This window comes from Pithys albifrons, chromosome 25 (assembly GCF_047495875.1).
Source record: "Pithys albifrons albifrons isolate INPA30051 chromosome 25, PitAlb_v1, whole genome shotgun sequence".
In the NCBI taxonomy this organism is placed as follows: domain Eukaryota; kingdom Metazoa; phylum Chordata; class Aves; order Passeriformes; family Thamnophilidae; genus Pithys; species Pithys albifrons.
Window position 1 is genome coordinate 3,626,733 of NC_092482.1, and position 18,524 is coordinate 3,645,256.

General features: G+C 57.5%; 1 protein-coding gene across 1 annotated transcript in view; it reads right to left on the minus strand.

Moving 5' to 3' along the window:
* Positions 1-1,855: 1,855 nt before the first annotated feature.
* Positions 1,856-18,524, minus strand: part of KCNH6 (potassium voltage-gated channel subfamily H member 6) — a 32,778-nt gene continuing 16,109 nt past the window's right edge. The window contains exons 4-14 of the mRNA XM_071577061.1: positions 16,749-16,960; positions 12,382-12,810; positions 11,148-11,547; positions 10,337-10,536; positions 8,083-8,335; positions 7,097-7,290; positions 5,646-5,751; positions 5,113-5,400; positions 3,999-4,179; positions 2,626-2,824; positions 1,856-2,143 (exon numbers count right to left, since the gene is read on the minus strand). Of these exons, the coding sequence (XP_071433162.1) occupies positions 1,856-2,143; positions 2,626-2,824; positions 3,999-4,179; positions 5,113-5,400; positions 5,646-5,751; positions 7,097-7,290; positions 8,083-8,335; positions 10,337-10,536; positions 11,148-11,547; positions 12,382-12,810; positions 16,749-16,960 (2,750 nt within the window). The remainder of the gene's footprint in view (positions 2,144-2,625; positions 2,825-3,998; positions 4,180-5,112; positions 5,401-5,645; positions 5,752-7,096; positions 7,291-8,082; positions 8,336-10,336; positions 10,537-11,147; positions 11,548-12,381; positions 12,811-16,748; positions 16,961-18,524) is intronic.

Below are 18,524 nucleotides of genomic sequence, written 5' to 3' on the forward strand. Positions count from 1 at the left end.
CCCGACTTTGCTCCATCCCCGACCTGGCTCTATCCCCGACTTGGCTCCATCCCTGACCTGGCTCCATCCCCGACTTTGCTCTATCCCCGACCTGGCTCTATCCCCGATTTTGCTCCATTCCCGACCTGGCTCCATCCCCGACTTTGCTCCATCCCTGACCTGTCTCCATCCCTGACCTGTCTCCATCCCTGACCTGGCTCCATCCCCGACCTGGCTCCATCCCTGACCTGGCTCCATCCCTGACCTGGCTCCATCCCCGACTTTGCTCCATCCCTGACCTGTCTCCATCCCTGACCTGTCTCCATCCCTGACCTGTCTCCATCCCCGACCTGGCTCCATCCCTGACCTGGCTCCATCCCTGACCTGGCTCCATCCCCGACTTTGCTCCATCCCTGACCTGTCTCCATCCCTGACCTGTCTCCATCCCTGACCTGTCTCCATCCCCGACCTGGCTCCATCCCCGACTTTGCTCCATCCTCGACTTTGCTCCATCCCTGACCTGGCTCTATCCCTGACCTGTCTCCAGCCCTGACCTGGCTCCATCCCTGACCTGTCTCCATCCCCGACCTGGCTCCATCCCCGACTTGGCTCCATCCCTGACCTGTCTCCATCCCTGACCTGGCTCCATCCCCGACCTGGCTCCATCCCCGACCTGGCTCCATCCCCGACTTTGCTCCATCCCCGACTTTCCTCCATCCCTCACCTGTCAGACGTGCCCAGGGGCTCCCTCTGCCCCACACTCCCAGCTGGGGTTCGACCCCAGCAGGTTTATCCCTTTGTGCTCCCCCCGGCACTCACAACACTCACAACCCTGACCCGCATCAGGTGCCAAAAACATCTTTATTAGCAAAGTGTACACTAAAACTCCGGAGAAAGAGCTGCTCACAGTTCTACTACTCTCGAAGGGAGCTCGATACATGATTGAGCTGGTGGCCTAGGACTGTCACAGCATCTACCCGAGCGAGGCGAGGCGGCAGCGCAGGCGGGCTGCTCCTACGGGAATGCTGCCGGGGCTGGGAATGCTGCCGGGAGGAAGCACCTATCAAACCTTTATCAAAAGAGAGAAGCTGGCAGGGAGCGCTGCACGGGAGGTGTGTCCGGGGCTTTTCAGCTCTCTGGGATTGTGCTTTTGTGTTTTGTGCTTTATGCCCAGGCCGGTGACTGGTTGGATTTGTCCAGGGGGGATGTGGGAGGTGTTGGTGGGGTCTGCAAGGCGTGATGGGCCTTGCTGGAGGGGTCAGTGCCCTGGGACTCGTGCTGAAGCATTGCAGTGGCAGGGGCTGTTGGCCCTTAGTTTCTCAGTGGCAGTCAAGTAGGACAAACTTCTGTCCTCTGTCCTTGTCCTGCAGGTCCCCCCGGACCACACTGTGGAGATCTCCCTGTCCCCCTGTGGTGACCACCCTTTCTGCAGCACCCACGGGCTCTGCTGGGCTAAGCCTGGTACCAACCCACAGTCCCTGCTCCAGAGAGTTCACAGCACAGCAGACTCACAGCCCAGAGCTGTGGGTTCACTCTCCTGTGGTCGTTTGGCTCGTGCTGTTCCCGAGAGGAAGCCTTGGCAAGGACGAGGCGCTGGGAACCTTTTGGCCTAACCAGCTCCTTGGTGGCTGGAAGAGCTGCTCTGGGTTCACTAAGATGTGCAAATGAAACCTACTCTATTGGGAACCGCTGGAAAACGCCGACCTTGGAATCCAGCCACGCTACGCTTCCTTTCACGGTGGCAGAAGACAGCTACAAATTATACCCCTGAGCCAATGGCATAGTCCAATGTCTTACCCTTGCAGTCAAAATCAACATCAACTGGCCGAGCTCGCAGTTGAGGTTCCTCTTGACTTGCTTTGTGACCCCCACATCTCTAACTTCCAGGGAGCACCGGGTCGGAGAGGTGTCTCTGAATGTCCTGGTGCTCCGGAGAGGCCTCCAAGTGCTCAGGGAGGGAAGGGAAGCGAGAGCCCCGCAGGAGTCCCTGGGTGTTGGGTGCCCGTTGGTGGGGGGGCTCTGGGCTCGGCAGGGGGGGTGAGTGGTGCTCCTGCTCGGAGTGGGCGGTCATGGTCCTGTCGGAGGACACGGAGAGGTGCATCCCACTTGACAAGGAGTCCCTGGATTTCAAGTGGAACTTTTCTACTTCCGTGTAGCTCGGGCTCTGCTGGGAGAGGAGGAATGGGAGGGGTTATGGTAGAAACAAAGCAAAGCAGCCACGGTCTGTCCTCACGCTCTGTCCTCACCAGGGATTGGAGCACTCATAGAATAGATTGCGTTGGAAAAGACCCCCGAGATCATCAAGTCCAACCCTTGGTCCAACTCCTGTCCCTTTACCAGATCATGGCACTCAATGCCACGGCCAAGCTCACTTTAAAAACCCCATCACGCTCCAAACCCCAAAATGTTATTTTTCTCTGGACCCTCAGTGTAGAGGAACCCCCTCCCCTCTCTACTGCTGGGGCAACCTGGCAGTGCTGGGGGTGGCAGCTGTGCCCCAAAATCAGCGATGCACCGGGAAAATCCACACCCATGCCAAGACCTTTGGGCTGTGCCCGGGCCCATGAGCCTTTGGCTGTGCTTTGCCTGGAGGGAGCTCAGGATCCAGCTGCCCAGCTGGTGCTGAGCCAGGAGGGGTGCCCTTACCTGCTCCTGGGTCGCCGTCTCCTCGTCCTCCAGGGGTGCACAGGGTGCCAGGGGCTCCAGGCTCCGCGGGAGGATCCCGTACATGGCCAGGTTGTGGGAGGATGGCGAGATGGGGCTGTAGGCGGGTGGCACTTGGGACAGCTGGCGCTGCAGGAGCTGGAGGATTATACTGATGTCTGATGACATCCTGGACTCCAGCCTGGGGACAGAGCAGCCCAGTGTCAGTGCAGTGCATCCCACTGCATCCCATGGCTGGGCAGGGGTGGCACCAGGGGGAGGTGCCCGTCCTGCTGCCGGAGGGGGATGATGCTTTGCCTGCTGCTCGCTGAGGTTTTTAGAGAGCTTCAAAGCAGCAGTGCCACAGAGAGATCAATCTTCCCATCTCTCTCCTGCCACACTCAATCATCCTCTGCCCAGTTTTATGTGGAGCCAAAGTGGGATCTGGAGTGGGGATTTGAAAAAAGCTAAAACTACCCTGGAGGGGGGAAAAATTGCAATGGTTAGTTTTAATCTGGATCAATTCTCCAGGCCAGATGCCTGTGCTGACAGATGGACCAAGGCAGGTTGGTGCCAACCAGTTTTAACTGAGGAATAGAAGGAAATGGAAAAATAGGAGTCTGTTCCTTCTTCCCTGGTCCTGACTGAAGTGAGTAGCTCTGGCAGGAGCAGGCACAGCCCCCCTTGCAGGACATGGCATCACTTACAGAGTGGCAGACCTGTCCCCTAGTGGGGCACTGGTGAGACACCTAAACATGAGTGTGTGGTGAAGTGAGCTCAGCAAGGGCAGCAGAGCCCACAGAGCCAACTCTTCATGTGGGTCCTGCCTGAGGATCTTAAACCTGCATCTCCAGTGTGGGCTCTTCCCTGTTCAAAAATCATAGAATCAAAAAAAAAATCATAGAATCAAAGAACCTTAAAGATCATCCAGTTCCAACCTCCTGCCATGGGCAGGGACACCTTCCACTAGACCAGGTTGCTCAGAGCTCCTTCCAGCGTGGCCTTGAACTCTCCCAGGAATGGAACAGCCACACCCAGGGGTGGTGGCACAGTGTCAGATCCCAGGGATGGTGACAGATCCCATGGGTAGTGGCAGATCCCATGGGTAGTGGCAGATCCCAGGGGTGGTAGCAGATCCCAGGGGTGGTGGCACAGGGGCAGAGCAGGGGCTACAGCCAGGGCCAGGACTTGCCCTTTGAGAAGCTGCTGCATTGGAAAGCGCTCCCACCCCCTCCCTGGGAATGCAGCATCCCAGGGGGCAGGAGGTGGGATTGCTGCACTCAGAGCCCACTGTGGCCACTTCTAGAAAGCAGAAGGTGATGGCCCAGAGTCCCCGGGGTCCTCCCTGACCCTGTGCCCTGGGGAGCTGTGCCTACCTGCTGAGCTGGGCCTGCAGCAACTCCAGCCTGGACTCGATCTGCCCTGGTCTGTAGTCGCTGTGCAGAGGCACATCCTGTGAGCTCTGCACCAGCGAGATGTGCTGCAAGGGCTCCGGGGGCGGGTTGGGCCGCCGGTCCTCCCAGAAGGTGAACATGTTGGGGATGTCCAGAGGGGTGGCTGGAAGGAGAGGACACACCTCAGCACTTCTGCCTTGCATTCTCCAGCCTGGCTGGCATGGAGGTGCTGCAGAGTCCATCATCTGACACACCTGGAGAGCCATCACCTGATGCACATGGAGAGCCATTGCCTGACACACATGGAGAGCTACCACCTGACACACCTGGAGAGCCATCACTGACACACATGGACAGCCATCACCTGACACACATGGAGAGCCATCACTGACACACATGGAGAGCCATCACCTGACACACATGGAGAGCCACCACCTGACACACCTGGAGAGCCATCACTGACACACATGGACAGCCATCACCTGACACACATGGAGAGCCATCACCTGACACACATGGAGAGCCATCACTGACACACATGGAGAGCCATCACTGACACACATGGAGAGCATAGAGAGCCATCACCTGACACATGTAGAGAGCCATCACCTAACACACCTGGAGAGCCATCACTGACACACATGAACAGCCATCACCTGACACACCTGGAGAGCCAACACTGTCACACACCTGGAGAGCCAGCACTGTCACACACCTGGAGAGCCAGCACTGTCACACACATGGAGTGCCAGCACTGTCACATATGTGGTGCTCAGGGAGAGTCCATCACCCAACACCTCAGGGGCTTAAGGGGATCCACCCCCCTGGCACCCAAGATGCTCAGGGACAGTCCCTCACACTGGCACCCTGCACAACCATGGAAGTCATTTGGCTCCTTGGAGCAGCCCCAGAGGGGTCCCTGGATGCTGGGAGAAACTGCAGAGCAGGGGCAGAGCAAATACGACTGGGGACAAAGGACAGAAAAGACCCTTGGTACCAGCGTGGCTCCCCTCAGATCCATGTCAGCTGCCAGACAAGGCCACCATGCCCACCATGTCCACCAGCCTGTGCCAGCTTTGGCTGCAGCCACGGGTACCTGCATAGGACTGGCTGCTCTCTGCTGCTTGCTTCCCAGCCTCGGTGCTGCCGGCGCTGGTGGTGACAAGGCTGAGCGAGGCCAGAGCGAGGTCCTCCTTTTTGGGTGTGGGGAAGGGCTCAGCTTTCACAGGGCTGCCAGTCTTGGCCTCATCATCACTGGTCTGGGAGCAGGGAGAGGTGCTGCTGCCCAGGTCGTCCCACTGGTCCTTCCTCAGCGGGTCCTGCGGGTTGGTGAGCTCTGAGTAGGTGTGATACTGCTCTGCATCGGAGATGCCCCTGTCTGGGTCTGTGGGACAGCACAACAGGTTAATCTGGGGAGTGCCACACGTGGAAAAATCAGCCTCTCTTCCCTCTAGAGTGCCTGTAGGGCTGGGGGCATCCTAAGAGGAGAGAGGGAGAGAGGGAAGGCAGTTTGGGTGCCTCGGTCTGCAGGGACAGAGGCATCAGCAGCCTCTGCTTTGGGTGCCTGCCAGGGCAGTAATTACGGGATGATCCCACCCCCCAAGCCTCTCCTGGCTCCGTGGGACTCACCAGGCTTGGTGGGCGGGCAGGCTTGGTGGGAGTGCTTGCGGCGGCGAGCCCGGCGGTAGGTGCAGTCGTACTCCTCGCTGAGGGGGGAGCGGGGAACGCTGTCTGCCTGGGGGAGGAGAGGGGCTGGTCACCATCCATGGGCACCACAATCCATCCACGGGTACCACAGACCACCCACGGGTGCCATAACCCATCCATGGGTACCACAGCCCATCCATGGGCATCACAGCCCATCCATGGGTGCCATGGCCCTTCTATGGATACCACAGACCATCCATGGGCACCATTTCCCATCCATGGGTACCACAGACGATCCATGGGCACTACAGCCCATCCATGGGTACCATGATCCATCCACGGGTATCACAACACCTCCATGGGTGCCATGTCCCATCCATGGGTACCATGATCTATCCATGGGTATCACAACCCTTCCATTGTGCCACGGCCCTTCTATGGATACCACAGACCATCCATGGGCTCTATGTCTCATCCATGGGTACCATAGAACATTCATGGGCATCACAGCCCATCCATGGGTGCCATGTGCCATCTATAGGTGCTACATGCCATCCAAAAGCACCAAAACCCATCCATGAATGCCATTTTCCATCCATGGGCACCAAGGCCCATCCATGGGTACCACAGCCCATCCGTGCATGCCATGCGTCATCCATGAGTACCAAAGCCCTGCATGCCATGGAGGCTACAGCCCATTTTGCATCCTCCTAGGACTGGTGTTGAGCCACTTCTGGCTCTCCATCACTACCCTCTCTCATCCAGTACCTCCTGAGCTGGTTGCAGAGCTCAAGGGATCCCTGAGCCTGGTCTTGCTGCTCTGAGACCGAGTTGAAAGTGTCAGGGCTATGGGGAGGGAAGGGAAGGGGCACCCTGGCAGGGGTCAGGACAACATGGAATGGGACAGAACATAGAGGGAGTTTGGCTTTCTTTTCTGTCTTACCAGCTCTCTCAAAAAATGGCAGGAAAGGTTAAAGTTCAGTCATAAACTATAAGAATCAAACAGCAGTGTCAAAAATGCTTCAGGCCTTTTAGAGATTGCAAACCTGATTATTTAAAAAGGAATTTTCAGTGGAACTCAGTACCCAACTCAGTGAAGCATGAGAATATTTCTTACTTCAGCAGCCTTAAAACACATGTATGACCCACTTGCTCAGGCTGGAGCCGTCCTGGGGATGACTTAAAAGTACCACTGACATGGCTTGTAGTGCCAAACGTTTCCAAAGCCCTCAGGAACATGGAGAAAGCATGTGCCTGCTGGGCTGCAGTGAGGAATCAAAACCCCACGGAGAATGCCTTGGGAAGTGTGGCTGTTGGCCAGGCCACCACCAAAGGGAGTGAGCAGCACCTGCTGACATCCTTCCTGTAGCCCTCCTGCTTGCCACACTTAAGGCATTGACCACTTTCCCTGCTGGGGCAGCCCTGGCACTCACATCTCTCAGGTTGAAGGTGATCTCCAGGTTGCTCCAGAAGTTGTCAGAGAAGGCTGGGTACATGTCCAAGACCTCCAGCAGGTCCTCACGCTGGATCTTGTGCAGGTCGCAGTAGGTCAAGGCCCTCACGTCGGCGTTGGACTTGCCTGGGCGGGCGTAGAGGCTGATGGGCTCCCCAAAGATGTCGTTCTTCCCTGTGCCAAGAGACAGCTCATTAGGGAGAGGTTGGGAGATGTACTGGGCCAGCATCCCTCACCTTGGGACTCATGGTCAAGGGGATGCCCAGTAGCCCTGACTCAGACTGTGGAAGCTGAGGACAACACACTGAAAGCCATCACTGATGGGGACACACTGAAAGCCACCACTGATGGGGACACACTGAAAGCCACCACTGATGGGGACACCAAGCCAGGGCAGTGGGTTGTCAGTGATGGCTGGGGCTTGCTGAACCATGCCCTGCTCTCCTCACTCCCTTATGGCCTCTCCCTGGCATCTCCCAGGGGTCCCTCATTCCCTGTCCACTGGTGTGGTGACAAGCCAGAGGCTGAGGAACAGTTTTCCCTTCTCTAGGACATGGAGAATTCCTCTGATCTGATCTCTTCTGTGTGGTGACCAGTGATAGAACTCCTGGGAATGGCCTAGAGCTGTGCCAGGGCAGGGTCAGGTGGGATGTCAGGGAAAGGCTCTTCCCCCAGAGGGTGGTGGGCACTGCCCAGGCTCCCCAGGGCAGTGGGCGCAGCCCCAAGGCTGCCAGAGCTCCAGGAGGGTTTGGACAAGGAAAGGGTGGGATTGTTGGGGTGTCTGTGCAAGGCTAAGAGTTGGACTGGATGGTCCTTGTGGATCCCTCCCAGCTCAGAATATTCTGTGACTCTGTGATCCTGTGACCCTCACCTGCCTCCCTTTGTCCACCGCTCACTGCCCACCACCCACCACCCTTTGCCCCTCACTCATCACCCTCTCCCCCCCAGCAGGAAGGATTTTTCCACCTAGGATGGCCACCACAATGTCTTCCCGGAGGATCTCGATGGAACCCCTGGAGATGAAGTAGAGTGTGGTGAGGACATCTCCGTAGTGCACCAGGGTGTCCCCGGGCGGGGCGTGAGTCGTCTTGAACTTCATGGCCAGGGCTCTCAGGCAGCCTTTGCTGGCCCCTCGGAAAGCCTTGCAGTTCTGGAGCAGCGTGCGGTTGAGGTGCAGGCAGATGTCTGCCTGCAGACAGTCAGGGAAGCCCTTCAGCACCTGTGGAGAGCGAGGGAGAGATGCCATCACACCGCTGTCCCCGGGAAGGAACAGCCACAGGAGGCTGCAGGACATGGAGGGTGACACAGCAGGACCAAACAGGGAGCCTGTGCACCCAGAAAGCCAAAGCTGGGGATTTATTCCCATCCCTGGAAAGCCACGTTGGACAGGGCTTGGAGCAACCTGGTCTAGTGAAAGATGACCCAACAAGATGAGATTTAAGGTCCCTTCCAACCTAAACCATTCTATGATCTTTTGATCTTCCCTTGGTGGATCCCTGTCTGCCTGTCAGTGGCTTTTACTGCTCATGGCTGGAGACAAAAGCACTCCCAAGCAATAAATAACAGTAACCAGATCAATCTATTTACCCCCACTGGTGGCATATCCCCCTTTTCATCTTTACACCCCCTAATCTTGGCTGAATGAGAGCACAAACTGGCACAAAGAGCACAAAAACTTTAATTAAACAGCACCTGCCTGAATGCCAAGAAGCAGCAGCAGCAGCAGCAGCACAGGACAGTTGTGTGCAGCAACAGCTAAATATACCTGTGCAAACACCTCATGGTGAACAAAAGCTGAACCTGAAGGTGAAATCAAGGTAAAACTCCCAATATGGAGAAAGCTGCTGCCACCAATGACTCATGGTGCCGTGGTGAAATCCACCTGGGACTGGGGTTTTTTTTGGAGAGCAGCATATGGCCCTGGGGTCCCCCTCGCTGCCCTCTCCGCTCACATCCCGCTGGTGGCCAAATCTGGAACAACCATGCTGGGGCTGGTGAGCATGATTTGTTCTTGTTCTTGGCTCCATCATGATCTCCCAGGCTGGCAGCACTGCCTTAGTTTCCCTGCTGGGAAATCAGGGGTGAATGAATTGATTGGGCTGTGGGGTGATTGATTAGGTCGTGTTGTGTCTCAGCAGCATCCAGCAGGAATTGGGGTGAGCGGTGGCACGTCAAGCTCAGCTCTCACAGGGAATTTGTGTCCTGAGAACCTGTGCCACGGCTTTGCTCCTAGTTGTTGTCACCAATGTCCAGCCTGGGATGTGTCCTCTGTGGGAGAAGAACCCAAAGCTCTCCCAGCAGCAAACCCCCAGATGCTGCCCAGTTGTTTAATGTCCCAGCAGCAGCTTAAGAGGGAAACATTGAACTCATACTAATCTGTGTCCTGGTGGTGCTCAGGGATGGAGGAGGCTCAAATCTTAAGAAAAAAAAGAGCATGATGAGAATGAGTGGGATAATGACCTGCTCAGGGCCAAGAGATGGGAAGTACCAGGTCTCATCTCTCTCCTTGCCTCATCCTTTCTCATTCTTCTGCCTTGCTGCTGGCTGAGCCAGTGCCTTTGTGCACAGAATCCTGTGGCCTTGAGCCAAGTCCAGCCACCTCGTTCTCAGCCAGGACTCCTTGGCCAAGCCCCCTCCTCACTCCTGTGGAACTCGGCGCCGTCGGCGTGAGCCTTCCCGCCAGGCTGGGAGACACGGCGCCTCTCCAGCACAGCTCCCCCATTGATCCCTCCTTTGCTAACAAACAGCTGCCTCTCTGGGCTCTAATTAAAATGGATCGAGGTTTATTTAAATGCCCTCCTTTCCCGGCTGCGAGAGCGGGATGCTCTTTGCTTAGCAACCGGCGGTGTGGAGAGGAGCCGGATCGATACCTGCTCCACGGCTCTGCCACCAACAGACACCGGCCTGAAAGGGCTCGGCGCCGATGGGGACTCTGAGCTCCTCACCACACCTCCTCTCTGGCCAAGAAATGTTCTCATGGCCCTGAAAAACCTCGGGGTAGATGTGGGGGAATGAACAAAGGGAATGGAAAAAGAAGAGAAGGAGAAAGGGAGATGCGTGAGGTGGATGGACAGACAGACTGTCTCCTGCCTCTAAAGTCTTGTGCCTCCTCTCCACCCTGGTGGAAAGGATAGAAGTGTTTGGGTGGATCCAGATCCAGACTCTGGGTTGTTCAGGACAAAGTGCTGTGAGGACATGGGGCCTCCCTGCCCGCACTCACCGCGTTCATGTCGATGCCGTTGGTGTAGGACCAGGCGTGCTGGAAGTACTCCTCGAGCCGCTGGCGCAGTGGGTTGGGGATCTGGTGGAAGCGGATGAACTCCTTGACCCGCAGCATCTGCGTGTGGTAGCGGGCAGTGCCCGAGTACAGGCGCTGGATGATGGCAGAGACGTTGCCGAAGATGCTGGCGTACATCAGAGCTGCAAGGAGAGGGCAGGACTCAGTGGGACACGGGGAGGTGCCTGTCCAGATCCATCAGACCAGGAATGTATGTATGTATGGCCAAACTTCGAGAACGAAGATTTGGGAAGGGCCGTCCCCACGTGGGTGTGCCCTTCCAGCCTGCACAGTGGATTTTAGGTGAGGCTCAGCGTGCACAGAACTGGCCCCACCGCTTAAGTCCTGAGGTTCATCTGCCACGGCCGAGCGAGCTTGGACAGTGCCAGTGAAGTCCTCAGGACTAGAACCTACAGCCCCCGGCATTTCCCAGGAGGTCTCCCATCCAAGTACTAATCCGGGGCTGACCCTGCTTAGCTTCCGAGATCTGACGGGATCGGATGTCAGGGAGGCATTTAACTGCCCACAGACCAGGAATAGCAGGTTTCCAAACCCCATATCTCCTCCCATGGGCCCAAACCCAGGGGGGTTCTGAAACCTGTCTCTGTATCACCCCATCCATTTCTGTGGAAAAGCCACAAGTGGAGAGAGATGCTCTGCTGAAACCCCACGTGCTCTCCCTGTTTCTGCCCAGAGCAACCCCTCCAACCTCCAAACCAGGGGTGGGCACAGCTGGGCACGCGCAGGCACTCACAGCCAATGAGCATGACACAGATGGAGAAGATCTTCTCGGAGTTGGTGTTGGGCGAGACGTTGCCGAACCCCACGCTGGTGAGGCTGCTGAAGGTGAAGTAGAGGGCAGTGACGTATTTGTCCTTGATGGAGGGGCCGGAGGAGAGGTCGCTGTCATTGTAGCGCTTGCCAATCTGGTCGCCCAGGTTGTCCAGCCAGCCGATCTTGTGCTCCATGTAGGGCCGCTCCACGTTGCCGATGGCGTACCAGATGCAGGCGAGCCAGTGGGCGATGAGGGCGAAGGTGCACATGAGCAGGAAGAGCACGGCCGCTCCGTACTCGGAGTAACGGTCCAGCTTGCGGGCCACGCGCACCAGGCGCAGCAGCCGCGCTGTCTTCAGCAGCCCGATGAGGGTGGTGGTCTGCAGGGCAGAGGGGAGAAGCCTCAGGGGCAAGCAAAGGGTAAATCTGGCCAAAGGCGTGTTCCCAGCTGAGCCCTGCTTCCTTTGAAGGGTATAAATGCATTCCTGGAGCATGAATCACCTTGTCCTGGAGGTGACCCCTGAACTAGGGCAGATGAGTCATGCCACAGGAAAGGCAGTTTCCCTCTGCTGACCATAAAGGCAACAAGCTCTGGGATTATGGGCGAGCAAGTGAGAGTAGCCAAGGCTAACCACATGTTTCCTGATGGGTTCTCACCTTGCCAACCACTGCTCCCAGAACAGTTGCCTTTCACTCCCAGATGTGGGCTCTGCAGGTAGTGCAGTGACCACAGGATCATCACCTTGCCAACTACTGCTCCCAAAACAGTTGCCTTTCACTCCCAGATGTGGGCTCTGCAGGTAGTTCAGTGACCACAGGATCATCCCATTGCCAACATTTTGAATCTGGCTGGCAGTGCAACCCCAAATTCGGCCTTGTTGGTGTTTAGAGCCGGTCCCCAAAAAATTCCCCAGCCTGCTCTGTTGTGTCAGCCTCATCAAGGGAAGTGGGCCCAGGCAGACACTGTCGTAGCACTTGTGGGATCTGTGGGGCTGTTTGACCCTACAAAATAACATCCCAGGTCCCAGCTGCCTGATAAAAACCTGTCATGACATCCTCATCCATCCTCTGACTAAACCACCCCTCTCCTCATGGATTTAGCCATCCACCACTTACATCAAGACATCCATATCCCTCTCTTTCTCTCCCATACATCTCTCTCTATCCATCCAGGAGTCCCCTCCTGTTCTGATGGACCTCCAGACCAACCATACCTCATCAGAGCCGGAGCGGAAGATGAGCAGGTCAAAGGGGATGGCAGCGACCATGTCGATGAGGAACCACCCCTTGAAGTAGTGGATGGCAATCTTGCCGGGGTGGCTCACCACCTCGTCGTTGATGTTGACGTAGGTGGTGCGGAAGTTGATGACAATGTCCACGATGAACATGATGTCCACGATGAGGTCGATGATGTTGAGAGGGTCACAGGTGTAGCTGCAGTCCCAGCGCTTCTCCTCCACCTGCTCCTCGTTGAGCAGGAAGGCTGCTGAGTAGGGCGTGAAGACGGCTGTGTAGATGACCAGCAGGAGGATGAGCCAGTCCCACACGGCCTTGAAAGGGCTGTAGTGCAGGATGGTCCATCGGTGGATGCGCGGCGCCTGCAGCTTGTACTCGGGGAGGACATCGGCGCCCAGGGACAGCACCTGCCGGGAGATGGGGGTGAGAAGGATGGGAGACCAGGAGAGAGGCTGGATGAAGCCAGGAACCAGGCAAGGGGCTCCCATGTGCTGGTAGAGCAGCCAGGAGCACACAGGGGGTTTCCTACAAGCTTTTCATGGGGACACACTCCCACGGCAGCAGTGAGTCCCCCACACTGTCCCAGCTCCCCCCTCCAGAACCAGTGCCAGCTCCTGATGTGCTCTAAAGCCACCCTGGAGATGCAACATGAGGCACTGGGGGCAGAAGGGCTGGGTCTGTCCTGCTTTGGGTGCTGAGTGGCATGAAGAACCAGATCCCCCCTGTCTGTCCCTGCTGCTCCGTTGTCCCCTGGTGTCCCTGTAGTGCTGGGCACCAGTGCCAGCTACGAGGAGGGTGAGGGGCACCTCAGCGCTCTCTCCTAGCATCAAGCTCCCACTGAATCATAGAATCACAGAATCATAGAATGGATTGGGTTGGAAAAGACCTCCGAGCTCATCAAGTCCAACCCTCGGTCCAACTCCAGTCCCTTTACCAGATCATGGCACTCAGTGCCACGGCCAAGCTCAGCTGAAAAACCTCCAGGGATGGGGAATCCACCCCTTCTCTGGGCAGCCCATTCCAATGCCTGAGCACTCTCTCTGCAAAGAATTTCTTTCTGCTCTCCAACTTCAATTTCCCCTGGCAGAGCTTGAGCCCATCATGTCCCCTTGTCCTATTGCTGAGTGCCTGGGAGACCAGGGACCTTTTAGCCTGTCTGCGAAGGAGAGGAGAGAGGAGGATTCACATGTCCTGAAGCAACAGTGATGGGCATCACTACAACTCTAACAACAAACCTGGAAGAAGGGTCTGATCCTTCCTGCACTGACACTCACTTTGTTGAAACACCCGAGGGCTTCCCAAGGGCTCCTGATGCTGTGCCCCAGGGTGGATCCTGCCCTGCAGCCCCATCCCACAGTCCCAGCTCCACTGGGGCAGCCCCTCTCCTACCTGCCTGCAGCTCGCCCGGCGGCCCAGGCGGCGGCTGACCCTCGAGGTCCGGCTGTCCACCATGGGGGCCCCCACGGCCACGCGCCCGGGCAGCGAGCGGCGAGGTGGGCGCAGCACTCGGGCCGTGGCATCGCCCACGCAGGCACGCAGGCACTCGGCCAGGCGGGCGGGAGACATGCGGCTGCAAAGGGCATTCGGGAGCCCGGCGTGGATTAATCAAACCCGATCGATGCCGGGGCCCCCGTGGGGACGGGAGCGCCAATGGAGCGGCGCGAGCCGTCCGCGCACGGAGAGGGGAGGGATTGGAAAAAGTGACCCGAACGCAATCGTTGAGGGCGGAGGGGAATGAGGCGTTGGATGGGCTTGGGGATGGACCCTGCTCGGACACGGTGACACCGGTGAAACCTTGTTCCCAAAGCTAAGGTGTGCCCAGAAATCCTGGGATTGGCTCGTACACCTCGTGTCTGGGAAAACCAGCAATGCTCTCACCCTCAGCAGTGAATCCTTTCCTGCCTGACTGGAGTCAGCTCTGTGGGGCTGGTTGTGAATTCAGGCCCCCAAATGCTGCTCTCTGTACTGAGGCACCTGCTCTGTTCCTCATCCCTGCTCCTGGCACCCACATCTTGTGGCGGAAGCGAGAGCAGCTCAAGCCCTGTTGTTTTCCAGGCAGGAATTAATAAGAAAACCACAGCCCCAAACATTTGAGGCAGAAAAAGGGTAAAGAAACAACCTGCAAAAGAGCATCCAAACCAATGCAGAACCAGGGAGCTGCTGCAGCCTTGTCCTTCTTTGCCCCTCAGGGGTGGGGAGGGCTGTGGGTGTCACCCTTGGGTGGCCTGGGAGTCTCTGTAGAGGCAGTGCTGGGTGCCCCCAGGGTTGCACCTTCCTTCTTCCCCTTCCCACTGCACTTACCGGCTTCAGCTGCAGACACAGGCTCATGGTGCTGAGTACTGGGTGCTGGTACTGGGTATTGGGTGCTGGGTGCTGGTGCTGGGCACTGGGTGCTGGGCAGTGAGTGAGGGAGCCGCAGCAGGGAGGAGGAGGAGGAGGGAGCAGGGGGTGTGTGGGCTGTGGGTGACAGAGGGGGGAGGCTCCCATGACCTGGGCTAACCCAGGCCATGTGCCCCGTGGTGCCCAGCACCCATGTGCCTTCCTTGTCCCTTGTTCTGTGCTGGAATGGGGACACTGAGCTGGGGAAGGGGGGGACACTCCAGAGTTTCCAGGAGACCCTCAAGCATGAGGGGCTGGGCAGGATCAGGCCCATGGTGCTGTCTGCAGGCAGGCACTGAGTCCATACCCTGGCACAGCTCAGCCCTCCATTCCTGTCCCCAGCACTCTCCTGCCAAGCTCCACCACCAGCCATGGTGCAGTTTGGGAGGACTGGGACACAGACCACCTGCAGGCAGGACCCCAGCCTGGTGACACCCACCCCACAGCATCCCCATGTGCCTCCAGCTGTGCCCCAGAGCCACGGGATGAGCCCAGCACATTCATTGCACTTGTGACCTGCCCTCCCTGCCAGCTCACTGCAGGGCCAGACCACCCCAAACAGCCCCTTCTCCCCTCCCTGCCCACCAGCTGGTATTTTTAGACGCCGTTAGTGGTGTCTCGCCGCTGTCTCTGCCTCACCATGAATTATTTAGCAGCCAGGGATGGGCAGCTGTGGCTTGGTAGGAAGCACAGGATTGGGGTGAGGACAGGCAGGAGGTCTGGGTCCCCCATGGGAAGGGGAGATATGGAGGGGAGGAGAGGTCCATCCTGTCCTGTCCTGTCCCATCCTATCCCATCCCATCTGGAGACTGAAGGTGAAGGGACAATCAGCCTTTGTGCTCTGTGGGGTCCTGTAGCCACCATAGCTGCAATCCTGTCACACCACAACCGGCTGCTGTCCCCACACTGAGTGGCCAACACCACCATGCCATTGTCACCCCAGTGTGAACAGAGGCCTTCGGGGTGGGGTGTCCCTTGTGGTGGGGATGAGGTCATGGAGGCTGCTCATCATCCCTCTGGGATTCCGGGGCTGATCCCGGTCACTGCAGTCACCTCCAGATCAGGGGGACTGAATGGAGTTTGGGGTGAAGGGGACAAGGCTGGGGGAGGACAAGCCTAAGAGCTGCCCCATGCTGTGGGGAGCAGGGAGCCCATCCTGCATGCACGGGGACCACGAGGGTAAAGGTTTGCTGGTACTGAGGCAGGAGGAGAATTCCTCAGAGCACCTCACCCTGATGGAGCAAACTCCCAACCAAACCTGGAGGCTTTCTGGGGTCAGATGGCTGCATTTTTGTGAAATTTGCCCTGCTGGCTGCAGTGGGAGGTGCCCTTTGATGCGTTTAGCTCTCCCGTGCCTCAGTTTCCCGCAGGTCAGAGCTCCCTGCTCGGGATTCCAGGATACAGCAGCACCTTTCCTGTGCTCTGCCATCCCCGCGGGATGTCACTGCAGTGCCATGTGCGTCTCTTCCCGTGGTGACACTGCACGGCCACACGTGTGCCCTGCAGCGACAGGCAGTGCCACACGTGTCGGTGACAGTGCAGTGCCACCTGCTGTCTCCCAGGGGATCTGGTGGCCCTTGGCGTGGCCACCTTTGCTGCTGGTGTGGGGTCCCCATCCAAGTGCCTCAGGGTCAGGAATGATCCAGGGGCTCCATCTTGGCACTGGGGGGCAGGAAGAGTGGCCAGAGCCCCCCTGAAACGAAGCCACGTGCACACACAAACATGCACCCGTGTGTGTCCCCCCCAAGGCCACCATCACACCATGAGCAGCTCATGCTGGTGTTCCCACAGCCAGAAATGACCAGAAACACTCATTTAGGGGAATAAAAAGGGTGGAATCTCCAGGTACCACTGCCCTTTCTGCTCCTCTCCTCCAAAAGCCACTGGAGAGGCTGTGACTGTCCCCCAGCAGCAGCACCCCCCCACACACACACACTGCCTTGGTGGCCTCTCACTGCCCACGTACCTGTGTGACCTTCTCGGTGACGTTCTGGGTGCGCTCCATCACCTTGTGGGGAGCAATGATCTCGATCTCCGTGGTGGAGCCAGAGCGGTGCTTCTCCAGGTTGAACTCCACGAAGTTGAGTGTGAACTGGGGGATCTGGCTGATGGTCCTGTACTTCATGAGGTCCGAGTCCGAGGTGGAGTTGGGGGGGTTGGGTTTGACGTGGGAAGCCTCTGCAAGAGGATGGAGAGGAGAGTTGAGAAGGGCAGTGTGAGTAGGGACCGACCTGCAGAGCCCTGACCTCAGTCTGGGACCTCCAGGAGTTGGGGACTCCCAGAAGGTGCCACCAGAAGGTGCCAATATCTGCCTGGCCATAAGGGCACTTCACTGTGGCTCAGCCCAGCCTGAGATGCCTGAGAGGGGGCTGCTTTTCAGGCACATCACTCATCTTTTCACCATTAAACCTCAGGCCAGCTGACAAAATACAGAGGCACCCAATGTCCTTTGCCATCCCTGAAGGCTGTAGCAGGTTCAGGACCAGCCCCAATGAGACCCACTAAAACTGGCAAGAGAAGAGATGAATGTGGAGGTTGTTCTCCTCCTTTGCCTGACCAACACAGCTCCTGAACTGCTGCCTTGGTTTTTGGCCACCAATCTGAGCAGGAGTTGGATGATATCCCCACTCAGATGTATTCTCCACCCCCAGGCTCCAGGGAGGGAGGTCAGAGCTTTGCCTGGAAGAAAAGTGGGGCTGCATCCTGACAGTTTTCCCTGGGGAAAACTCTGTGGGTCCCCCCAGTGCAGGAGCAGAGAGGCAGCCCTGGGGGTGGCTGGTTCATGGTCAGGCTTGTGGCGGTGTGTTTGTCATGGATGGGAGCACATACCCACACCCAGGGCTCCAGGAACATCCCCAAGCACCACACGCAGTGTGTCCCAACCTTTTCATCTCCTACAGGCAGAACAGGATTATATTTTCAGTTTTCTGCCCCTTTTTTCCCCTTGCACTCTGACATTGACCCAAGTGGTGTCATGGGCAGGTCTCTGCAGACATTGTGAACGTGCTGGTGAGCACCAGCCATCCTGCTGCCACCCTTCTCCCTGATCATTCCCCTTCCCTCTATGTTGAGTCCCCTCCTGAGGGGCCATAACCTGTGACCACTGGAGGATCATGAACCCCCACCCCATTTTCTCATGCCAGACACCACAGACTGACCTCTCTCCATTCCCAGCTACTGAGGCTTCCTTTGCTGACCTTAATCTAATTTGTCATCATCACTCTCATGACAACAAGAGGTCTGGATGCCAATACCATGGTGAAGGAATGTTCCCTCCATCCCTCCAGAGTGGCCTGGCTGGTGTCTCATCCACCTCCAACATATGGACACAGCTCACACTGCACACACCGTAGACCCCTTCCCTCCCTGCTGGGGAGGTGGGATGGCATTGGGGTGCCCCTTGTGTGGGGCAGCCAAACACACCCGAGAGGGTCTCACATCTCACACACAACACCATGGATGGCTCTGCCCACAGAGCAGGACCTGCCTACACAGGGAAGTGCACGGAGTCCGGTTGATTTTGGGGACAAGACCACAGCTTATCTCCACTTTACAGAGGGAAAAGCAGTGCAGGGCAAGAGACCAAGACCTCCCCCCCAAGGTGTGCCGGGCCCATCACCCAGGGCTCTGGGTCCCACAGAAAACCGACACCTCCAGGGGTATTCCCCTACCTGAGTTTGCCCTCCTTTCCCTGAATTTTCTCTGGAATTCAGACCTCGCAGCCTCAAAGTTGTCCAAGGAG